Source organism: Oncorhynchus mykiss, chromosome 13 (genome assembly GCF_013265735.2).
Source record: "Oncorhynchus mykiss isolate Arlee chromosome 13, USDA_OmykA_1.1, whole genome shotgun sequence".
Taxonomy (NCBI): domain Eukaryota; kingdom Metazoa; phylum Chordata; class Actinopteri; order Salmoniformes; family Salmonidae; genus Oncorhynchus; species Oncorhynchus mykiss.
Genome location: NC_048577.1, coordinates 12,534,577 through 12,560,392, shown reverse-complemented (window position 1 = coordinate 12,560,392; position 25,816 = coordinate 12,534,577). Strand labels below are relative to the sequence as shown.

The 25,816-nt window shown below is 44.3% G+C and overlaps 1 protein-coding gene across 1 annotated transcript in view; it reads right to left on the bottom strand.

The window, feature by feature from the left end:
• LOC110513219 (microtubule-associated serine/threonine-protein kinase 1-like) overlaps positions 1 to 25,816 on the bottom strand; it is a 73,649-nt gene that overhangs the window by 29,592 nt on the left and 18,241 nt on the right. The window contains exons 3-5 of the mRNA XM_036942592.1: positions 7,971 to 8,059; positions 5,744 to 5,819; positions 4,458 to 4,530 (exon numbers count right to left, since the gene is read on the bottom strand). Coding sequence (XP_036798487.1) covers positions 4,458 to 4,530; positions 5,744 to 5,819; positions 7,971 to 8,059 — 238 coding nt within the window. The remainder of the gene's footprint in view (positions 1 to 4,457; positions 4,531 to 5,743; positions 5,820 to 7,970; positions 8,060 to 25,816) is intronic.

Below are 25,816 nucleotides of genomic sequence, written 5' to 3'. Positions count from 1 at the left end.
GAAGTGAGAGATAGAGAGAGTGAGCCCTCAAGCGTTAATAAGCCTTTATTGTACAACTAATGTGTTCGATGCAGAGCTTCTAGGCTGCTGGACAAACGTCAATATCACAAAACAAAAAATGTGATGAAAAGAGAGTGGGAGGGAGAAAGAGTATGATGAAGAGAGAGAAAATAGACCAAGTCTAAGAGACTGAAAACTAAAACTGGACAACAAGCTAAAGTGGAGCCTCAGGGGTCTTAGCACTAGCAGACCCTACTCTTAAACAAACGTGCTTTTCTGTTCTAGAGCTACAGGAAAAACCAGGCTGGATCAATCAAGGGCTTTAATGAACACGCCTCCCATAGGGATGGGGAGATAGTGGTGTGTGTTTGTGCGTTTGTGAGTGAGTGAGTGAGTGAGTGAGTGAGTGAGTGAGTGAGTGATTGAGTGAGTGAGTGAGTGAGTGTTGGGAGGTTAAACAATGATTTCTGCCATGAAATCCATTAGAACCTGGCCTACTTCTGGTTCCAATCCAAACCACTTCAAATTGCTAAATGCATATCAACATTATCAATTGAACACATAGGGAGATGATGGGATGAGATGGATTGAAGGAGGATAGAGGGATACAAGGAAGGAGAGATAGCAGGATAGAGGGAAAGTATTTTATGTCCTCTCCTGTTGTGGTTCTCTCTTTCTCCATTAACTCTGTCTTACTTCCTCTCTCTCCATCCCCCCCCCCTCTCTCTCTCTTCCTTTTCCTCTCTCTCAATTCAATTTAACTTAAGGGTCTTTGTTGTCATGGGAAACACATGTTAACATTGCCAAAGCAAGTGAAATAAACAATAAAAAACGTACAGTAAACACTCACAAAAGTTCCAAAATACATTTCAAATGTCATTTTATGTTTATATACAGTGTTGTAATGATGTGCAAATAGTTAAAGTACAAAAGGGAAAATAAATAAACATAAATATAGGTTGTATTTACAATGGTGTTTGATCTTCACTGGTTGCCCTTTTCTTGTGGCAACAGGTCACAAATCTTGCTGCTGTGATGGCATTCTAGTTTGCTCTGTTTTTTTGTAAATTCTTTCCAATGTGTCACGTAATTATCGTTTAGTTTTCTCATGATTTGGTTGGGTCTTAATGTGTCTCTCTCTGTCCTCCTGCCCTCCTTTCATCTCCTCTGTCCTCCTCTCCTCCTTTCATCTCCTCTCCCCTCATCTCCTCTGTCCTCCTCTCCTCCATTCATCTCCTCTCCCCTCCTTTCATCTCCTCTCCCCTCCTTTCATCTCCTCTGCCCTCCTTTCATCTGCTCTGTCCTCATCCCCTCCTTTCATCTCCTCTGCCCTCCTTTCATCCCCTCCTTTCATCTCCTCTGTCCTCCTGTCCTCCGTTCATCTCCTCTCCCCTCATCCCCTCCTTTCATCTCCTCTCCCCTCCTTTCATCTCCTCTGCCCTCCTTTCATCTTCTCTGTTCTCATCCCCTCCTTTCATCTGCTCTGTCCTCATCCCCTCCTTTCATCTCCTCTGCCCTCCTTTCATCTCCTCTGTTCTCATCCCCTCCTTTCATCTCCTCTCCCCTCATCCCCTCCTTTCATCTCCTCTGTCCTCATCCCCTCCTTTCATCTCCTCTGCCCTTTCATCTCCTCTGTCCTCATTCCCTCCTTTCATCTCCTCTGCCCTCCTTTCATCCCCTCCTTTCATCTCATCTGCCCTCCTTTCATCCCCTCCTTTCATCCCCTCTGTGTATGCGGACCCTGCAGTAGCTAATCAAGCAAGTAATGGTCCATGTAAGAGCCTGGGGAGGTCTGAAAACTGACGTCTGTACAGGAGGAAGAGAGGATGGGGGAGAGAAGAGAGGAAGGTGGAGACAGGAGAGGAGAGGGGAGAGAGGAAGAGAAGAGAGGAGAGGGGGAGAGAAGAGAAGAGAGGGGGAGAGAAGAGAGGAGAGGAGAGGGGGAGAAGGAAGGAGGTGGAGAGAGGAGAAGGAAGGAGGTGGAGAGAGGAGAGGGGAGAGAGGGGTGAAGAAGAGACAGGTGAGGGGGACAGGGGAGGAGAGAACCTCCTGTCAACAGCACTGCAAAACTGCAATTAATGGTAGTGTATGTGTGTGTGTGTGTGTGTGTGTGTGTGGGTGGGTGCGTGTGGGTGAGTAGGTGTGTGGGGGTGTGTTTGTGTGGGTGTGTGGGTGGGGTGTGTGTGCGTGTGTGTGTGTGTGTGTGTGTGTGTGGGTGGGTGGGCGCATGTGTGGGGGTGTGTTTGTGTGGGTATGTGTGGATGTGTGTGGGGGTGTGTTTATGTGGGTGTGTGTGGATGTGTGTGGGGGGGGGGGGTGTTTGTGGGTGTGTGTGGATGTGTGTGTGGGGGGGGGGGTGTTTGTGGGTGTGTGTGGATGTGTGTGTGGGGGGTGTTTGTGGGTGTGTGTGGATATGTGTGTGGGGGGTGTTTGTGGGTGTGTTCTCGTTCTTTTCCTCTTTTTTGTCTGTCTTCCCCCCCTCTCTCTCTCTTACACACATTTCACTCTTCATTGACTCTTTCTGTATTCCCTTTCCATCTCTGTCTGTATCCCCCCCCATCCCTCACTCCATCCCTCACTCCATCCCTCACTCCATCACTCAGTTTAGCTAACTGAATCATAGCAATGGATAGAGAGGATGAGATAACATGTTTTTAAGACCGGTTGACTTTCTGTTTCTACTTTATTATCTCACACACACACACACACACACACACACACAACACACACACAACACACACACACACACACACACACACACACACACACACACACACACACACACACACACACACACACACACACACACACACACACACACACCCAGGACGGACACACACACATTCTCTTTGAGCCAAGTCATCAGCCACAGTGATAAATCAGGTACTGAATGTACATCTTAGCAAGCGATCTGATCTGAGCCGCTGGTTTATTTTTAGTTCTGTTCTCCATGGGTAGTATTATGGGATAGATCCATGTTCACCAGCGGGAAGGTGCCTTTTAACTATCCAGCTGAGATTTACAGCACAAATTATAGAGGGAAAGGCTTTATGTGTGGGAGGGGTGGGGGGGTAGTGTGTGTGTCTGTCAATGTGTGTCTGTCAGTGTGTGTCTGTCAGTGTGTGTGTCTGTCTGTGTGTGTGTCTGTCAATGTGTCTGTCAGTGTGTGTGTCTGTCAGTGTGTCTGTCAGTGTGTGTGTCTGTCTGTGTGTGTGTCTGTCAGTGTGTGTGTCTGTCAGTGTGTGTCTGTCAGTGAGTGTGTGTCTGTCAGTGAGTGTGTGTGTGTCTGTCTGTGTGTGTGTGTGTGTGTCTGTCAGTGTGTGTGTCTGTCAGTGTGTGTGTCTGTCTGTGTGTGTGTCTGTGTGTGTGTCTGTCTGTGTGTGTGTCTGTCAGTGATTGTGTGTCTGTCTGTGGGTGTGTGTCTGTCTGTGTGTGTGTGTGTCTGTATGTGTGTGTCTGTCAGTGATTGTGTGTCTGTCTGTGGGTGTCTGCCAGTGTGTGTGTGTGTGTGTGTGTGTGTGTGTGTGTGTGTGTGTGTGTGTGTGTGTGTGTGTGTGTGTGTGTGTGTGTGTGTGTGTGTGTGTGTGTGTGTGTGTGTGTGTGCGTATGTCTGTCAGTGTGTGTGTGTGTGTGTGTGTGTGTCTGTCAGTGTGTGTGTGTGTGTGTGTGTGTGTGTGTGTGTGTGTGTGTCTGCCAGTGTGTGTGTGTGTGTGTGTGTGTGTGTGTGTGTGTGTGTGTGTGTGTGTGTGTGTGTGTGTGTGTGTACCTGCACATGGCACCAGAAGGCTGCTAGTGTGCCGTGTAATCATTTTAAAAGCAGAACAAAACAAGTAGAACATCAACTCCACAGAACATGAGTTTCCTAATGGCATCCTGCATACCAAGCAGGGAAACATTTAATATATGGAAATGCATTCTAGCGTATAAATACATATTCATGCATGGAATGTCAAGTTTCGCTAATGTAATTTGCATGAATGAGAGCTAGAATAAAAAACAAGTTTCGCCCTATCAGATGTCTCATGACTTAAAGGAGCAATCTGCAATTACTACTTCCACTGATTATGGTTTGAACTGCAGATTGCCCCTTTAACAGTTATATGGTGGTTATTATGAAGAAAAAGACTGGATCGTTTTTCCTCTGTCCTGCTTTCAACTGTCAAGTCTACTCAAATCAGGGACCAAGGCATGAAGCAATGGAACTGCCTTGAGGAAACGAACAGTAACTCTGATAACAAGGCCAAACAGCTCCATGCTGCTAGATCATGTCATGTTGGTAATATGAAAGGACCTCTAGAGTGTGGCGTTCAAATGGAGGAGTTATTACAATGATTTTTGTCTTTTTATTTGAGTTTCCTTTTGTCCGTTTCAGACACAGATAAAACACCATTAATTGTTGTTCTTACACGTTCTTACACATTTTACCGTCTGTGTAAAAATGGGTCAGTTGTAGTTACCGTTGAGCTGGGTGTGTTGGTGCCATAACCAGAGGAGGGGAGAGAGGCCAGGGACCATCTTCGACCGTCCGCCCTGCAGAAGAGAGAGGGAGAGAGGGGTAGGGTGGGAGAGAGCGAGGGGGGGGTGAGAGAGAGAGAGAGGGGTAGGGTGGGAGAGAGAGAGAGAGGTGTAGGGTGGGAGAGAGAGGGAGAGAGGGGTAGGGTGGGAGAGAGAGAGAGAGAGAGAGAGAGAGAGGGAGAGAGGGGTAGGGTGGGAGAGAGAGGGGGGGTAGGGTGGGTGAGAGAGAGAGAGAGAGAGAGAGAGAGGGGGGTAGGGTGGGGGAGAGAGAGAGAGAGAGAGAGAGAGAGAGAGAGAGAGAGAGAGAGAGAGAGAGAGAGAGAGAGAGAGGGTTAGGGTGGGAGAGAAAGAGAGAGAGAGAGAGGGGGGGGGGGATTAGGAAGAGAGCAGGAAGAATTGCGTCATACTAGTTCCAGATCAGAAAGGGATTTATACAATAGATAGTTCCTTCTGTCCAAAAAGTCAGAGAGCTTAATGTTCCACATTTCTTTCACACCTCCTGGATTGCCTTTTGCGCCAATAATCCCTTCCTTTCCTCTGCTTCCCTGGGGTCCTGCCACACATATCTCTCTCCCTCTCTCTGTGGGACCTTCTATCTGTCTGACACTGCTGGAGTCATGATAGATGTTGGTTTTGGCTACATCCTGGCACTCAGAGGCCCATCCGTCTGTGCGCGCACATAAACACACACACACACTTTGTCATGCCGTGTGACAGGGGAATGCAAAGAGGGGAAAGTGTCTCTGTATAAGGGTGTAAATGAATTCCCTTTCACTGTGTGTGTGCCACTGGAATATTGTCCCTGCTTAACTAAACGGTCAGTTGAGGCCTGGGGTGGTCTAGTGGTCCACTGCCTCTGGAGCACATTTACAGCTGCAGCAGGGGTTCACATCCAGCCTACTGCTATTTCAGCAACTCTCTCTGTCCTTCCTCTCTACTATACTGCCTGCCCACAAAACTACACATATTCCTTCAAAAAGGAATGGCCAGTTGATTGCTATTACGGCGGTATTGGTGTGACAATGTGTTTGTTTATGCAGTGTAGCCAAAGGCTTTTTGTTTGTTGTAGGATTACCTGATTTAGAGATATGGCTGCTAGATTAGATTATAGGATCATAAAAAGGGACCTGCCAAGAGCGTTACCTGGTTTTGAATCCCTTTATGTAACTGGATATAATCTCTTTATATGTAAACAGCAGATGTATTGAGTAGTCCAAACGCTATTTACCTTCTAGAGGAGGCAAATGAGAAGTGGGCAGGGCCACTGGGGGAGAAGTTCCTTGGGCTGTCCAATGGACTACTTCCTGTGGAGAGACAGGGAACAAACATGAAGTGCCATTATAATATTTAATATATTTAGCAGACATTTTTATCCAGAGCAGCTTACAGTCATGCATGCATACATTTTAAGTATGGGCGGTCCTGGGCATTGAACCCACTACCCTGGCGTTACAAGCACCATGCTCTACCAAATGATCTACAAAGAACCATACTGGCCCATTATACATCACTGTAAATACAGTATTAACTGTTAATATAAACTGGGTGGTTTGAGCCCTGAATGCTGATTAGCTGATAGCCGTGGTATATCAGGCCATATACCATGGGTATGACAAAACATTTATTTTTACTGCTCTAATGACGTTGGTAACCAGTTTATAATAACAATAAGGCACCTCAGCGGTTTGTGATACAGTGCCTTGCGAAAGTATTCGGCCCCCTTGAACTTTGCGACCTTTTGCCACATTTCAGGCTTCAAACATAAAGATATAAAACTGTATTTTTTTGTGAAGAATCAACAACAAGTAGGACACAATCATGAAGTGGAACGACATTTATTGGATATTTCAAACTTTTTTAACAAATCAAAAACTGAAAAATTGGGCGTGCAAAATGATTCAGCCCCCTTAAGTTAATACTTTGTAGCGCCACCTTTTGCTGCGATTACAGCTGTAAGTCGCTTGGGATATGTCTCTATCAGTTTTGCACATCGAGAGACTGAATTTTTTTCCCATTCCTCCTTGCAAAACAGCTCGAGCTCAGTGAGGTTGGATGGAGAGCATTTGTGAACAGCAGTTTTCAGTTCTTTCCACAGATTCTCGATTGGATTCAGGTCTGGACTTTGACTTGGCCATTCTAACACCTGGATATGTTTATTTTTGAACCATTCCATTGTAGATTTTGCTTTATGTTTTGGATCATTGTCTTGTTGGAAGACAAATCTCCATCCCAGTCTCAGGTCTTTTGCAGACTCCATCAGGTTTTCTTCCAGAATGGTCCTGTATTTGGCTCCATCCATCTTCCCATCAATTTTAACCATCTTCCCTGTCCCTGCTGAAGAAAAGCAGGCCCAAACCATGATGCTGCCACCACCATGTTTGACAGTGGGGATGGTGTGTTCAGCTGTGTTGCTTTTACGCCAAACATAACGTTTTGCATTGTTGCCAAAAAGTTCAATTTTGGTTTCATCTGACCAGAGCACCTTCTTCCACATGTTTGGTGTGTCTCCCAGGTGGCTTGTGGCAAACTTTAAACGACACTTTTTATGGATATCTTTAAGAAATGGCTTTCTTCTTGCCACTCTTCCATAAAGGCCAGATTTGTGCAATATACGACTGATTGTTGTCCTATGGACAGAGTCTCCCACCTCAGCTGTAGATCTCTGCAGTTCATCCAGAGTGATCATGGGCCTCTTGGCTGCATCTCTGATCAGTCTTCTCCTTGTATGAGCTGAAAGTTTAGAGGGACGGCCAGGTCTTGGTAGATTTGCAGTGGTCTGATACTCCTTCCATTTCAATATTATCGCTTGCACAGTGCTCCTTGGGATGTTTAAAGCTTGGGAAATCTTTTTGTATCCAAATTCGGCTTTAAACTTCTTCACAACAGTATCTCGGACCTGCCTGGTGTGTTCCTTGTTCTTCATGATGCTCTCTGCGCTTTTGACGGACCTCTGAGACTATCACAGTGCAGGTGCATTTATACGGAGACTTGATTACACACAGGTGGATTGTATTTATCATCATTAGTCATTTAGGTCAACATTGGATCATTCAGAGATCCTCACTGAACTTCTGGAGAGAGTTTGCTGCACTGAAAGTAAAGGGGCTGAATAATTTTGCACGCCCAATTTTTCAGTTTTTGATTTGTTAAAAAAGTTTAAAATATCAAATAAATTTCGTTCCACTTCATGATTGTGTCCCACTTGTTGTTGATTCTTCACAAAAAAATAAAGTTTTATATCTTTATGTTTGAAGCCTGAAATGTGGCAAAAGGTCGCAAAGTTCAAGGGGGCCGAATACTTTCGCAAGGCACTGTATATGGCCAATATACCGCGGCTAAGGGCTGTGTCCAGGCACGCGTTGTGTCGTGCGTAAGAACCGCCATTAGCCGTGGTATATTGGCCATATACCACACCCCCTCGCGCCTTAACGCTTAATTATAACCAATTGCCTTACCTATGTGTCCAGGGAGAGGTGAGTGTGGTCGAGGGAGAGTGGGTGATGTACTGGTTAGAATGAGGCTCTTCCGGTTACTGGTCCGGCAACTAGAACACACACAGCCACAAACACACAGGCCATCATTATCTGAAACACAGTCAAAGAGGTGATAACATTACCATCTAACAGCATCCACCACTCTTAACGTAATATCTATGAGAAAGTCGGGTGTGATCGTGTGTACTTTCATGTGTGTGTGTGCGTGTTTGTGTGGCTGTGGGCTTCTGAGCTTGAACGCATGTGTGCGTGTAAGTGTGTGTGTGTGTGTGTGTGTGTGCTTCTGTGTGTAAATGTGTGTATGCATGCTCATACAAATTGGGCCAGAGAACATGGTGTATTGAAGTCAGCCCACCACGTGGGGAGAGAGCCAAAGCAACAAAGCCTTGTGGATCACACACACACACACAAACACACACACACACACCACGAGCCACGGCAACAAGGACTTCCAATTTCCTTCAGTGTCAACTTGGACGAGACACCTCTCATGCGAGATAATGATGGGAGCGAGGGAGAGATGGAGAGAGAGCGAGAGAGAAGGAGAGGGGCAGGTAATGATGTGTTGAGATTATCATATAAATGAGCATTAACCCTCCTGATGCAAGATAAAAAAACATGGACACACACACTGAGTGTGACACAGATGGTGTTATGCGGGAGGAGGGCTTTAAAAGGTGTGATTCTACCATGACAACCATACTTCCTGTAGTCAGGGAACCGTACGTTATGTTGTAGTTGGCTGAAATCCCTCACTAATATATATTCTCCATATTATACACCACTATCAGCATAGGAGAGAAATATGGTATAGCCTTGAAAAATCACCCACAGTAGACTGTTCCCTTTCTCCTCCTTCTCCTCCTTCCTCAATCTATGGTCGACCAATGACGACTCACTACACTGTATTCACCACTAATAATGACTCCCGAATAACGCCTTTCAACACTGTCAGCATAGCACAATAGTAACAGGAATATGGCATACTGTAGCCTCGAAAAATGACCCCTAGTAAAAATGATGTCACTTTTCTCCTCTGTGTGTGTGCGTGTGTACGTGTCAAGTCTGTTTTGGTTGCTCTGCCAGATCTCTCCAGTGTGCTGGTTTTGAAGGGTAGCTGTCAGCCAGATGAGAAGAGGTAGGAAGCCGCACAGCGCTAACACAGCATGACAAAGACCTGGGCTAGGCTTGTTCCACATTGCATCAGATAGCATTCTGCTCTATACAGCTGGGATGTAAATTACACACACACGCATGAGCAGGTAAGTACGCGACACACACGTACGCACATGCACGAGCGGTATACGCACATGTCTGAAACAGCAGGACAATTTCCATAATGCATTGATGCATTTCAAATAAAGCACTCCCTCCCCCCTTCCTCCCTCCCTCCCCCCCTTCCTCCCTCCCTCCCTCCACCGCCATATCCCTTCTTTTTTTTAAATTCTCATGTGTTTGTTCCTCGTCAGAACAGCTAACATCAAGGAAACAGCCAAAAACCACCTAGTGATCTCTCTCTGTGTCACTCAGGTACCAGGAGAGGCTTGTCAATGAACTCACACACACATTTGGAGAGAAGGGGTGGTGAAATATTTAAGGGAAATGCATTAGGCTTGGTTTTGGAAGTGGCTTAACACCATTACACTACAACTCTCTGAGGACTGGAGGAGAACCAGACATACTGAGAGAGTCATCCCAGTCCTTACTCTCCGTTAACTTTATATTTTTTTCGTCTTACATGTTTATTTAAATTTGGTTGGTTAATAGTATATTAACCTTCACAATTTATCACACAATCAATAATACAGTGTAGAATACACAGTACTTAAATTGGCCAATGTAAGCATTACCTTTAAATGTGTCATCATCTTAATGATGAATCTAGTTTCTTTATGAAGGAGGGCCCAGTGGAGACTAGAGGACTGTCTGGGACTTTATGGGTTCAGACTGGTCCTTCTAAGTGGGATTCTAAGTAACGCTGAATGTCACTGTCCTCTCCTGTGGCTTGATTAAATGAACTCTCTAACCCACATATAGAGATAGAGAGAAGGAGCGGGATGGGGAGGAGAGGAGGGGGGTAGAGAGGGGGAGTATGTGTGACAAAGAAATTCAGTTTGTGAGAAAAAGTGAGAGAGAAAGGAGAAAGAGAGACTACCAGGGTTGAGAATATTGAGTGAAGGGGAAGAATAGAAAGATACCTTGTTTTATTTCTTCAGAGTTCAGTTCCTCTACATTAGACGTTTAGCATGAGAATGAATTCAAGTGATGAGTCATCCATAGACCTAACTGGAACTATGCTCAGTGGATGACATGCTGTGTCTTTCATAACGTTTCTCATGACTTTAGTCTGATGGAAAAAGATCTGAGATAGAGCTGACAAATGAAAAATTGAAGGAAACATGGGAAAGAGGGGGGTGAATATAGAGAGGGAGGGGTAAAAGAGAGAGGGAGGGGTGAATATAGAGAGGGAGGGGTGAATATAGAGAGGGAGGGGTGAAAGAGAGAAATGGAAAGGAAAAGAAGACAAGTGTGTGTGTTTTCTCTCTCCTCTCTGGTGTTGCTGAGTGACAGGGTAAATCTCTCAGTCACGGTTATGGTCATGTAGTGTGGGCTCAGCCGCTCTCCATCTGGTTTAGATAGTGTGTGTGTGTGTGTGTGTGTATGTTTATGTGTGTGTGTGTGTGCTGCTGGCTTTATCCCAAGACCACCATAAATCAAGAGCAGTGCCCTTACTATATCACACAACATAAAGGTTTTTGATAGCATATCATATGGCATTTCTGAGGTGGACAAACACTTTCAGTATGATTGTGTTCAGTTTGGTTTATCCTTAATGACCAGTCTCCAGACTAGACACATCTCTAGACAGCGTTAGCTACATCTTTCAGAATTGAATTGAATCATTCATTTAACCAGGTAAATAAATGAGGAGTAAATTCTGCCTTGCTTCGTTCTGTAATGACCCGACCACGAAGCAGTAAGAGAGAGGGGGGTGAGGGGAGGCTGGGTGTACACGGTTACTATAGCAACACTGAAGAGTCACACAACATAGTACTCATGTGAACGTCCAACCCCGTCCTGTAGTTACAATAACAAGTCTTTATTATTCCTTTCTTTATTAGGATCCCCATTAGGTGTAACGAAAATAGCAGCTACTCTTCCTGGGGTCCACACAGAACATGACATAACACAGAACATTAATAGACCAGAACAGTTCAAGGACAGAACTACATACATTTAAAAACAGCACTCATAGTCTACATATCAATGCATACTGACAATATCTAGGTCAAATGGGGGAGTTGTGCTGTGAGGTGTTGCTTTATCTGGTTTTTTAACCAGGTTGGCTGTTCATTTAAGCAATATGAGTTCTTTGCAATAATGGCTCTATATATTACTGTACACTTTCTTGAATTTGTTTCTTGAATTTGGGGACTGTGAAAAGACCCCTGGTGGCATGTCTGGTGGGGTAAGTGTGTGTCAGAGCTGTGTGTAGATTGACTATGCAAACTATTTGGAATTTTCAAAACATGAATGTTTCTTATAAAAAGAAGAAGTGACGTAGTCAGTCTCTCCTCAACTCTTTGCCAAGAGAGACTGGCAGCATAGTATTTATATCAGCCCTCTGATTACAATGACAAGCAAGACATGCCGCTCTGTTCTGAGCCAGCTGCAGTTTAACTAGGTCTTTCTTTGCAGCACTTGACCATGACTGGACAACAATCAAGATAAGATAAAACTAGAGACTGCAGGACTTGCAGTGTGGTGTCAAAAAAGCAGAGAATCTCTTTATTACGGACAGACCTCTCCCCATCTTTACAACCATTGAATCTGTCTGTTTTGACCATGACCGTTTACAATCTAAGGGAACACCAGGTCTAGAACCTACTTTACACTTTGCACTCTGACTTTATGACATTTGACCTACATCCCATCTCTATACATGACCCTTGAACTTCTATGAAATCACATTATACGAAAACATGCAGATGAAACATCAAATAATCTGGTGTGTGGGCAGTTTCATAAAACGTCATAATCTGTCATATAAAGCGTTTTATTCTACTGTATCATAATCCATTTAATCCAGACATCAGGCTCAGCCAGTAGCAGGCAGTCAGCCAGTTTAGTCAGTTAGCCGATGGCAGTCAATCAGTCAGTAGTTGACAGTAGTGTTATCAGTCAGACAGTCAGTCAGTCAATCAGTAGCTGACAGTAGTGTTAACAATGAGTCAGTCAGTAGTTGACAGTAGTGTTAACAGTCAGTCAGTCAGTCAGTAGTTGACAGTAGTGTTATCAGTCAGACAGTCAGTCAGTCAATCAGTAGCTGACAGTAGTGTTAACAATGAGTCAGTCAGTAGTTGACAGTAGTGTTAACAGTCAGTCAATCAGTCAGTAGTTGACAGTAGTGTTATCAGTCAGACAGTCAGTCAGTCAATCAGTAGCTGACAGTAGTGTTAACAATGAGTCAGTCAGTAGTTGACAGTAGTGTTAACAATGAGTCAGTCAGTATTTGACAGTAGTGTTAACAGTCAGTCAGTAGTGTTGCCTGTCTTGTGTGATCTGTGAATTCTAGACATCAATAACCCTTGCTGTGTCTTCTGACTCTTTACCTCATGAGGTCACACTGTAATAAAAATCACATTTGGTAAAACATGATGATGAAGCAGCAAATCTGCTGTGTGGGCAGCAGTTCATAATCCATGATAATCTACTGCATCACATCACCAGGCTACAAACTCTTCCGGTGGCAGCCAGTCAGTCACTCCGACAGTATTTGACAGTAGAGTTGCCAGTCAGTGTGTGGTTGTGTGATTTATAGAGAATCAATGGCCCATGCAGTCTCTGTCTGTCTGTGGGTTCTGGTGATCAGTCAGAGTAACAGAGGAGAAAGCTGTGATAACAACTGATGAGAAAAAAGGCCAAATGGCAGTGTGTGTGTATGACTAAATCAAAAGTTCTCCCATGTCACCCCGCTCCTCCGCACACTCCACACTGGCTTCCAGCTCGCATCCACTACAAGACCATGGTACTTTCCTACGGAGCAGCAAGAGGAACTGCCCCTCCCTACCTTCAGGCTATGCGCAAACCCTACACCCCAACCCGAGTACTCTGTTCTGCCACATCTGGTCTCTTGGCTCTCCCAACCCTACAAGAGGGCAGCTCCCGCTCAGCCCAGTCAAAGCTCTTCTCTGTCCTGGCACCCCAATGGTGGAACCAGCTTCCCCTTGAAGCTAGGACATCAGAGTCCCAGCCCATTTTCAGAAAAACATCTGAAACCCTACCTCTTCAACAAGTATCTTTGGAAGGTTGACAGAAGCCTGATGCTGGTGGCAGGAAAAAGAGGGACCGACTGTTTGATATCTCAACCCATCCTCGGCGCCATGTACTGCGCTTGCTGTCCAGGAGAACACAGGCAACACTGTGGAAGCCCGGCTCTTCTGAAGACTCAACTGATCCAGGATCGCCAGAGTTCTAACTATCACTTTTGTGGCTGAACTGACAAAGGAGTCAGTGACTTTTCCCAGGTCATATCCATAGACTTGCGCTCCATGTCGACGATGAAGTCAAGAACAAAGTGGACGCGGCGGAGCTCCCTTATGTGAAGATGCTGAACAGAGTCCTGCCCCAGGACACCAGGACTCTCGACTGGTCACCTGCTGTGGAGAGATTCAGTGCGTGCTGCGACTGTCAGTCCAGAACCTACCGGTACTACTTCCCATGCTCTGGATGTAGTGTTGATGGCAGCGGCTGCCAAACGCTATGAGGGCACCCACGACTTCCGCAACCTGTGCAAGGAGTGCTGCAGTTCCAGAGGACCATCCTGCCACGGTCCAGTCTGTCCATCAAGCTCACCCTACCATGCCCACTGCCACAGACCCATAAGACCTATCATATTTGAGATCAAAGGACTGGCCTTTCTCTACCACCAGGTACGGTGCATGATGACTGTGCTGCTGCTGATTGGCCAGAAGCTGGAGGCTCCAGAGATAGTGGATCAAGTCCTGGATGTGGAGAGGAATCCCAGGAAACCCATGTACAGCACGGTGGTGGACTTTCCCTTGGTGCTGTTCCACTGCCATTTTGAGGTGTTGAGCTGGCACAGGGAGGCTGAGGAGGTGAACCACTCCCTGGCCACGCTGCAGCAACACTGGACCCAGATAGCAGTCAAGACCCAGGTCCCCCCCCTTACTAGAACTGAGATATGTGGTCGTCCCACCTAGCTATTTTAAGATTTAAGTCGCTCTGGATAAGAGCGTCTGCTAAATTACTCAAATGTAAAAACATAAATGTAATGGAAAGTCAATGGAACACGAAGCTAAAATATCACGGTTCAGTTCCATCTGTCTTAGCCTGGAACTCACTGTGATGCTCTCACAGCCTCTCTCTGTTAAACCTGCCTTTGAAAGAGGACAAGACTGAAATCTATTCTCTATTCTGTGAAAAAGAAGATAACCCACTGGGCATACCACATCATTTCAATGTGGAGAATTGGGTCATATTTGGTAGATACGTATCAATAAGATTCCAACCTATTTTCCCACTCAAAACGACAGCCAAACGTTTGTTGAATTCCCAATGTGTTATCACTATGCTTTCAACCATCTAAAAGCACAACCAAATTCTAATGGAAAATCAATGTTGGATTTTTTGGTTTAGTTGTCACCTAAATGTGTTATCGCTGCGCTTTCAACCATTTAAAAGCACACTAAAGTTCAAATGGGAAATACAATGTCAGATATTTTGTTTATTTATACAACAACTTAATATGTTTTTATTTGATGTGTTATCACTGTGCTTGATCTAATAGTACAACCAAATGACCTGGATTGCAGTTATTTGAGATTGCATTAAAGTACATGGTGCAAGTGATCAATGAAGTAAAGCCTTACATCAGGCTATTGACTGTCTTACAAAAGTAATTGACAAGTAGTTGACAACGCAACCAAATATCAACATTTAAAAGAGAAGTGCTGCTTGGATAGTTCCATCTGAGCCACTGGCTTAATCCTGTTCTTTAACTTTTATTTTTGGTTGAGATGGAGATGTGAATCCAACATATAATTTGTTAACTTGTCGACAAGGTAATAGGCTATTTACCATATTGCAAAAGTGATATTGAATTGTGTTTGATTGTCAACGCAAACACATTTCAACTGTTGAAGGAGATCTTCTACTTGGTTAGCTCCATCTGTCCCACTGAGTCTGGCTTTAATTCCAGTTTGTCTACAAAGGAATAATTGATCTGTTGGTGTCACGTCTCCATTTCAACCCAAAATGTATGTTAAGGAATAGCGATAAATCAAATCAAATGTTAAATGCACTTTAAATACAGTTTGATTTGATCCTATTCTTTAACTTGTATTTTTGGTTGAGATGGAGATGTGAATCCAACATATTTATGATTAACTTGTAGATTCTATTTGAAATTAACCAGAGCTTGAAACCCTAGGCCTTTATGTATTGCCTATTTTTAGTTGAATCCTGGGCTGAATTTATAGAATAGCTGTTGATTACTGATTACAAATGTTATATAGGCCTAAATAGCATCATTGATGCTATATGATTGATATGTATGATAAGTACGGTTACATTTCATTTGCTCTGTTGAACCTACCCTTTGGAATGACTTCGATAGCAAGTTAATCTTTTAAAACCGATTAAGGATCGGACCCTTTTTTAAAATTTTCGCCTAAAATGACATGCCCAAATCTAACTGCCTTTAGCTCAGAACCTAAAGCAAGGATATGCATATTCCTGATGCCATTTGAAAGGAAACACTTTGAAGTTTGTGGAAATGTGAAATGAATGTTGGAGAATATAACACATTAGATCTGGTAAAAGATAATGCAATGTACTTTTTTGTACCGTCATCTTTGAAATGCAAGAGAAAGGCCATAATGTATTATTCCAGCCCAGGCACAATTAAGATTTTGGTCACTAGATGGCAGCAGTGTATGTGCAAAGTTTTAGACTGATCCAATGAACCATTGTATTTCTGTTCAAACTGTTGTATCAAGACTGCCCAAATGTGCCTAATTGGTTTATTAATCACTTTTCAAGTTCATAACTGTGCACTCTCTTCAAACAATAGCATGGTATTCTTTCACTGTAATAGCTACTGTAAATTGGACGGTGCAGTTAGATTAACAATAATTGAAGCTTTCTGCCAATATCAGATATGTCTACATCCTGGGAAATGTTCTTGTTACTTACAAACTCATGCTAATTGCATTAGCATACGTTAGCTCAACCGCCCCAGGGGGGACCCACCAATCTTGTAGAAGTTAAGTGGAGATTTCACAACAATAACTCTCACGATAGCAGATTGGTCATAGTCAGTGACAAATATCAAAAATAAGCTGGGCTTGGTTAAAACCCTGGATGTGAGACCAAAGGGATAGCTGCAGATCAATCAACTCTCCAGTAAGAGTTGCTGTCCAGCCTATTGCATTCTTGTTTTTTAACGCTACAGCATACAATGACATTCTAGACGATTCTGTGCTTCCAACTATGTGCCAACAGTTTGGGGAAGGCCCTTTCCTGTTTCAGCAAGACAATGCCCCCGTGCACAAAGCGAGGTCCATACAGAAATGGTTTGTTGAGATTGGTATGGAAGAACTTGACTGGCCTCTACAGAGCCCTGACCTCAACCCATCAAATACCTTTATGATGAATTGAAAGGCCGACTGCGAGCCAGGCCTAATCGCCTGACCTCACTAATGCTCTTTTGACTGAATGGAAGCAAGTCCCCACAGCAATGTTCCAACATCTAGTGGAAAGCCTTCCCAGAGTAGTGGAGGCTGTTATAGCAGCAAAGGGGGACAAACTCCATATTAATGCCCATGATTTTGGAATGAGATGTTTGACGAGTAGGTGTCCACATGCTTTTGGTCATGTAGTGTACAAATTCAACATAGATTGTCTGTAATTTTTGAAATTTTGAGGGAAACAGTTGAGGGAAAATTTACCCACAAAACAACGTAGTTGATTACTTTTTTCAAATCCAATGTATTTTCCTCGTAGATTCCAAATCACAATACGTTGACAAATTACATTTAAAAAACATTGCGAGAAACAGAGAGGGGGACTGACAGAACAAGAAGAAGAGTAAGCAAGAGACATAAAAGGGGAGGAAAGAACCATAAAGAGAGTAAGGGGGAGGATGACATGTAGAGGGAATGATAGCTAGTTGTTCTTTCCTACTGTACCCAATCTGGCGGCTGTCAACAGGTCAAAGGTCAAATCAGTGGTAATGACTCGTGTGAAGAGCGATTATCCCCCGTGCAGGCCCCTCACTGGCACACTGCCATTAGTCTCACATACGAGTGCACACACAGACACGCACACACACGCACAAACGGATGCACACACACACACACAGGATACCAACTGAGCGTATTGTGCTCTTTGTGTGGGGAACGGTGAATAAAGTAGAGAGAACAAGACATGGAGTAAAAGCGAAAGTGAAAGGTGAGAGTGCACCACTTCTCCTCTTCTCACATCATTTCATATCTGTCAATTGCAGAGCAGACAGTATTTGATTTACTCCCCAATCATAGGAAGATACTGACATTGACACTTCTGATGTAAACACACACACACCGACCCACCCACCCACACAATCCTTGGATGACAAACCAGCTTGTGTTTAGGTTCACTATGTTTTATGGTCTGGTTAATTGCTTTCTAAATAACTGCTCAACATGACTATATGACTTTAGTTCCTATAACAAGGCCATGTCCACAGAGACAACACACAGAGGACAGCTACCATTACGTCAAGACATGCAGTGTGTGTGTGTGTGTGTGTGTGTGTGTGTGTGTGTGATTTCCATATATACTGTACTGTATGGGCAGCATGGTGATCAGTAGTTTCAGTAGTCCTACATCTTATGTAACCACATACTGTGTGTCTCAGGGAGGGTGGGATATGAAAAAACACGTGAAATAGGACAAATATAAGCACCCACCAAATTATTATAATAGTTATTATATTGATGATTATTATCATTACTATAATGATAATTATTATTAGTAAAGGGACTGCTAGTCCAGTATATCATAGTAGACTGTTCTAAAGACTATGTGCAGTAATTCCCAACCCATCTATACGGGTATATCATCATGGTGGACAGTGTGTGTGTGTGTGTGTTTGTGCGTGTGCCTCTGTATGTTTGTGTGCGTACGTGTCTATACAGTAAGCATGAGTGTGTGCTGATGTAACGTAAACGTTAGTGTCGTCTTCTGCATGCTGAGTCACAGGGCAGACAGGACACCATGCAGACCTTTCTGATCGTTAGAATATTGATCGACCCGAGGCAATTTCCTGTCAGGTGACCTTTCCATGACACTCCGGGTTTCTTAATGTTTACCGCTGTCTGATGCGAAGCAGTGAAATCAGAGGTCACAGTCAAGCCACAATATGAAGTGTGTGTGTCAGTCAATCACTATTGTCTATTGACTTTCTCTGACACTTCCTCTGGATTTCTTAAAGGGGGACTGCAACATTTACAGCTGTCTGGAGTCAAGAAACTGAGTCAGGGAAAGGGAGGGAGGAAGGAGGGTGTAGACAAACTGAGTCAGAGAAAGGGAGGGAGGGAAGCTGAGTGAAGGAAAATGGAGGCCAGGCGGGAGGGAGAAGATAAGAAGAAATGTCAAAAAACCTTCCCATCTAGACCAATTTAGTGAGAAACATTGTATAGTTCTTTGAGGGCCTACGCCTGCTCACAGCAGGGTGTTCTTTCACATCCACTGATAAAAGGGAAGGAAGACAATGACTATGTCCCAAATGGCAACCTATTCCCTATACAGTGCACTACTTTTGACCATGACCCATAGGATCTGGTCAAAAGTAGTGCACTATGTAGATAATAGGATGCCATTTGGGATGAACACATGTTGTCCCCTTTACACTATAAAACGAGGATGCCGACAGACAGAGAAACGTTTGGCCCTGCTAGATAGCTACAGTCAGACCTGGGTTCAAATACTATTTAAAATCAGGTAAAATACTTTGACTGTTTGCCTGCCTGGAGTGCCAGATGGACAGGGTTTAAAGTATTGGGACTATTCAATCAAGCACAGATGAAGTATTTGAAATTATTTATTATCAAATAGTATTTGAACACAGGTCTGGTAGCTACATCATCTAGGAGGATGTCTGTCTATCTAGCTATTTATCTGTCTGTTTGTCTGTCTAGCTACAGTAGCTAGCATGGCGACAAGACATGCCAACTCTGGCCTGTAGGTCTGTCTGTCTGTCTATTTAAGATGACGGGGCCTGGAGCTGTCAGAGAGAGAGAGTAGCCTTCCAGGGGAGTTCTAGTTAGGAAACACATCAGTGAGTCTGACTACAACACATCTGGAGCCCAGGCTGTTAAACCAAAATATACTGACTGAGCTAGCCATGACGGCAGCTAGCAAAATGCTACCGCTAGCACACTTTAACAGCAATAGGATAGTCCACAACAGGGATATTAGGTCCATGTCACAGGTCTTTAAGCTCATACAATGAGCTAGCGACAATGCTAACAAAATGTTCATGCAAATGTTCCTCCACAGATGTAGAAAGGCCCATAGATTTTTTCTCAAAGAGGAAAGGACTATCATGACCCTTTATAAAGGTGATATGCCTCTTTAAGACACTATTTTTGTTGTGTTATTGTTATGCTTTTGAAACAATGGGTGGGCAACTGCACTCTCTTATCCTCTTTAATTCAAAATGATGTCAGTCACAGGCGCGTAGGTGCAAAACAAACAGAATAATGAAAAGGCTCTGTTATGCCTTGTGGTCATACTGTAGGCCTGAGGCAGTCGGTTACCCCGTTTGAACTCTCCAATCATGATTTATGACAAAGTTATGTAGGCTATTCTTGAGGTGTCAAAGCATGCCTTCAAGGCAGCCAGAGTGACACAGCAGAATCAGAAGCGAATTGAGGCACTGAAATATCTATTGACTGAACTGAGGTAAATGTTTTCCCCCTTTTCCCCCCTTTTCCGTCCTATTATTATTGATGACAAGGTTAGGCTTTTTTTAGGGGTAAAAAATAAAATGTGTCTTCGAGGTAGAGTGACACAGCAATCATCAGAAGCTTGGAGGGACAGTGCTGTCTTGTGTACTGTGTATTGACTGAAAGCTACATTGGGCTGAGACTGGGAGGTGGTGCATTGAATCAGCTATAGCTTTTGTTAACAGACCCTTATGCAGGCAGGGGGTTGCATCCCAAATGGCACCCTATTCCCTATAGTGCACCACTTTTGACTAGGGCCCATTCGGGAATAGGGTGGCATTTGAGACCCACACAGGGACACAGGGCAAATGACCTGGAACTATTACCTCGTTAAAATATAATTGTCTACGTTCCAAATGTCACCCTATTCCCTATGTATTGCACTATTTTTTGGCCAGGGCCCATAGGGAATAGGGTGCTGTTTGGGACACAGAGCAGACAGTGTCATACACACCGAGTCTGAAGGACATTTAATATCATTATTGATGATGCGTATGGTTAAGTGGTTGTCAAATCCTCCACTACGGAAAACCATGTTCTTTGAATAATACATGTATGTAAAATTCTGTCCTGCTGGATATTAACACTAATACTTTTCTTATTATGACAATGATTGAATTATAATGTTTAGCCTTGGAACATGGACTCCTTTCCATCAACAAGCCACATACGCTACAGTCAGTTGTTTAAGGAACAAAAATAGGACAGCACTCCGGAGAATAAACTTAAATGAACATATTTTTATTGCCACGTGCATACGAGGCAACAGCAATCAATATCACCACAATTCGACAAGTATTCAGCACCTGATCTAAGTTTATATAAGGTGGAGTGGAGCACGTTGTTGATCTTTACAGTCAGTTGTTTACCATGTCAATGTTGTGAAATACAGATGGATAAGAAGATTATTACTCAGCTATCATGATGAGAGACCAAGTAATTACCAGTACACTGAGTCACTAACGGTTTTGGGGGGAGCTAGTGTGTGCACCTGCTATCCAAAAACATCCAAAGTGATGTACTCCCTGTGCTCTGTTTTGACTACTGCCCACCTGCTAGTACATAAGTAGGATATTAATTTGAGCCGGTTGCTACAGCAGGAAATAATCCTGCAGCAACAAGAAAGGTGAATTATTACGTGGATTATAATTAATGGTTGATACATTTTTCGTGAGGGGGAATCAAGTCTGTTAAACAAGTTAAACATTTCCTGCATTGCAGGAAAGTTCTCCAGCAACAGGGTGATCAAATTAAGATCCTACATCTGTAGCAGTCAGATTCCAATAGCGCACAGAGAGAACTACACCAATCTGCTTTCACGTTAGCTAGTCTGCATAGTTTAACACAGAGGAGAGAAGGCTCAGTGCATAGCCACAACATCAATAGCATTGATTGACTGGGGGCGTAGGGGTTAACAACATGGTGGCACACAACTGATATGACTACAATGTAAATCTGGACTTCAACCACGTTGCAATGTAAATCTATAGAACACACACCTGATGAGGGGTTACATTCAAACACACTCTTTCTCTTGTTCCCTCATTCCTCTATACTAGCTTTCAGATGACATTCTATGAGGAAGACAGAAAAGAGAGAGAGCGAGAAAGAGAGACCGAGAGAGAGAATTAATTTTGAGCATAGCTACATTTTGAGTACAGCTAACAAGAAAAGAAAAAAGAGTGGAAGAAAAACTAAAGATGAAAGAAAAGAGCGAGTCTCTTTAGAGTGCTGAGTTAACCCCAGTGGGCTGCTGTTAAATGTAGGCCCAGACTGTACCTCAGGCTCTGCCTTTCATTTTACACCCCACTCCGTCTTCCCCTCTCCTGTTCTACACTCCTCCTCCGCTTCCTTCTATCTATCCTTACGGGCACAAAGCATCTTCCTTCTCTAATTGAGACTGCCTGAGAGAGTCGGCCAAGAACGAGCGGCTTGCAAACACACACACACACACACACATGCAGGCAGACAGTGACATACACTCACACACAAGCACGCACACACATACTGTACATAAACACTGATATACCCTGATAAGAACATAAGACACACTACCACCCACGTTATGCTACTAGCTACACACACAAACATGCATTGCATGACAAGTAAGTACAACAAATCTCTGACCTACTACATGGAGTGTAATTTAATGAAGATCAAGCCATCATCATAAGATCAGAGAACCATGTTTCCTCCTGGAGATAGATTCATACAAAGAGATTACAGAGATAGAGCTGTAGAAGAAACCTTGAGGCGGGGTGCTGGAGGTATTATCACACACATACAAACACACACACACACACACACACACACACACACACACACACACACACACACACACACACACACACACACACACACACACACACACACACACACACACACACACACACACACACACACACACACACACACACACACACACACACACACACACAGAGAGAGAGATGCACACACAAAGAGATGCACATACACACAGAGATGCACACCCACACACACACACAGAAAGAGAGAGAGATGTACACACACACAGAGAGAGAGAGAGAGAGAGAGAGAGATGTACACACACACAGAGATGCACACACAGAGATAGAGACACACACACACACACACACACTGCTGCCATCGGACAAAGGGATTTATACTAATCCTCCTATGAGCAGATGAGATGAAGTCGGAAATAAAACGCTACAGGACAACTGGGATTGTGTACTATGGCAGATAGAGAGAGATGGAATGATGGGAGGGAGGGAATACAAAATAGTGGTAGAGATGGGGAAGGCGCTCTAACCCAGACACCACAGTATATATAGCACAGCATTGACCCTCCCCTACAGAAGCATCTTACCCAGACACCACAGTATATATACCCTCCCCTACAGAAGCCTCTAGCCCAGACACCACAGTATATATAGCACAGCATTGACCCTCCCCTACAGAAGCCTCTAACCCAGACACCACAGTATATATACCCTCCCCTACAGAAGCCTCTAACCCAGACACCACGGTATATATACCCTCCCCTACAGAAGCCTCTAACCCAGACACCACAGTATATATACCCTCCCCTACAGAAGCCTCTAACCCAGACACCACGGTATATATACCCTCCCCTACAGAAGCCTCTAACCCAGACACCACGGTATATATACCCTCCCCTACAGAAGCCTCTAACCCAGACACCACGGTATTTATAGCACAGCTGACCAAACACAAACCTCCAGAGTCATGTGTATGACTGCCTGTTTGTGTGTGTAACATGTCTATCAATCATCTACAACAGTGATTCCCAACCCTGTTCCTCCAGTTCCCCAACAGTACACATTTTTATTGTAAGCCTGGACAATCACACCTGATTCAACTTGTCAACTAATCATCAAACCCTCAATGAGTGGAATGAGGCGTGTCTGTCCAGGGCTATAACTAACCGGAGGACCAGGGTTGGGAAACACTGACCTACAACATCCCAAATACATGTGCATCACCAACATGCTCACAAACAGAGGTTCATTACATAAAATGGAACAGAGAAAATCATGCACATGTGCGAGCACACTTAGGGTTAAGTGCTCAAGGGCACATCAACAGATTACTCACCTAGTCGACTCGGGATTCGAACCGGCGACCTTTCAGTTACTAGCCCAACGCCCTAAACCGCTAGGCTACCTGCCGCCTTATGCCTCATTATACTTGTGAGGACTTTTTGGGGACCAACATTTGATTCCCATTCAAAATCCTATCTTCTCTAACCTCTAACCCTAAGCCTAACCTTAAACCTAACACCTAATCATAATTCTAACCTTAAACCTAACACCTAATCATAATTCTAACCTTAACCCTAAACCTAACCCCTAAGCCTAAAATAGCCTTTTTAAAAATGAGCACTGGCAAAATGTCCTCCCTTCTATGAATTTTAGTTGCTTTACTATTCTTGTGAGGACTTCTGGTGCTCACAAGTATAGTAAAACGTGTACAGACACACACACACACACACACACACACACACACACACACGCACACACACACACACACACACACACACACACACACACACACACACACACACACACACACACACACACACACACACACACACACACACACACACACACACACACACACACACACACACACACACCAGTGCCAATACGAGACAGAGGGACAACTGTGACACAGCATGAGAGCTGGCCGGAGGTTGACAACCATCAAAACAACAACAACAACAACACCTTTCTTAAACCTCCACCTAATGCTATGAAAAGACATACAGAGGGGGAGATGAAACCAGGTCCACGGTGAGAGAGAGAGAAATAGAGAGAGAGAGATTCAGAGAGCTTTGCAGTTAATGTTATCACTACACAGAGAGACAGGGGGTGACACTAGAAAACAACTGAGAGAAGACAGACCGATAAGCAATGAGATAAAAGGAGAGAGAAAGAGGGATGACACCAGGTTTACAGTAGAAGGGAAAAAACAGAGAAGCTCTGCCATTACCTTTTCGTGCGTCGAAACATGTTGCTACAGGATGCGCTGTGAGGCTCTGCTTTGGCAAACCCACAGGAGACTAGCTGAGCCACACAGACAGACAGACAGACACACAAGCAGCTAGGCAGTCAAGAGGCTGAATACACACTCCACAGCACCAGCATGGCAGCCTGACGGGGAGTGTGTGTGTGTCAGAGAGAGGGAAAGAGAGAGGGTGGAGAGGAAATGTCAGCAGAGCTACAGACAGCGAAAGAGAGCGAGAGAGCGATGGAGAGAACGAGAGAGGGAGAGCGAGGCAGAGAGGAGGAGAGAAAAAGAGGGAGGGAACAGACTGCCTTGCTTCCCTCTCGGACAGAGGGAGGATTCCGGGGCTGCTCTCAAGGGCAGGAAGTGTAGAGCGATGGAGAGAGAGGGGGGGTATAGAGAGTAATAACAGCAGGGATGTGTGTTGAGTGTGAAAGCTATCTGAGGGAGGAGAGCAGAGAGCAGTGGACTGTGGACTAATGTAAATGACAAGACAGAGGAAGAGAGAGAGGGGGAGAGAGAGCAAGAGAGAGGGAGGGGGGGATCAGGTGACAGCTTGGTGTGTGTGTGTGTGTGTGTGTGTGTGTGTGTGTGTGTGTGTGTGTGTGTGTGTGTGTGTGTGTGTGTGTGTGTGTGTGTGTGTGTGTGTGTGTGTGTGTGTGTGTGTGTGTGTGTGTGTGTGTGTGAGAGAGAGAGAGAGAGAGAGAGAGAGAGAGAGAGAGAGAGAGAGAGAGAGAGAGAGAGAGAGAGAGAGAGAGAGAGAGAGATGACAGCAGCACGGGTGGTGCAGCTACCAAAACAGAGACTGGTACTTATTGGAGAGCTTGAAACAGCAATTGCAGTAGGAATCGGATGACAACAGCAATAGGATATGTCATATTGTACCCCACCCCTCTCCTCTCCTACCCCTCTCTTTTATTCCCCTACCTCCCTCTCCTCTCATCTCTTGCTCTCTCTCCTTCCTCCCTCCCTCTCTCCAACAAACAACCACCTGCGATTTCATGAAATCCTTCCTTTTCTCCAACAAATGTATGATGTTCTGTGACATCATACATTTGCACTAGATATTGCAGAAAGGAAGATTTAGAGGGCAACAACACCACACACAATGCCAAGGGAAAACATCATCATTAGGACACACACTGCCAAGGGAAAACGTCATCATGAGGACACACACTGCCAAGGAAGATCGCCATCATGAGGACACACACTGCCAAGGAAGAACGTCATCATGAGGAGACACACACAAGTGCACAGGCACATGCACACACACACACACACACA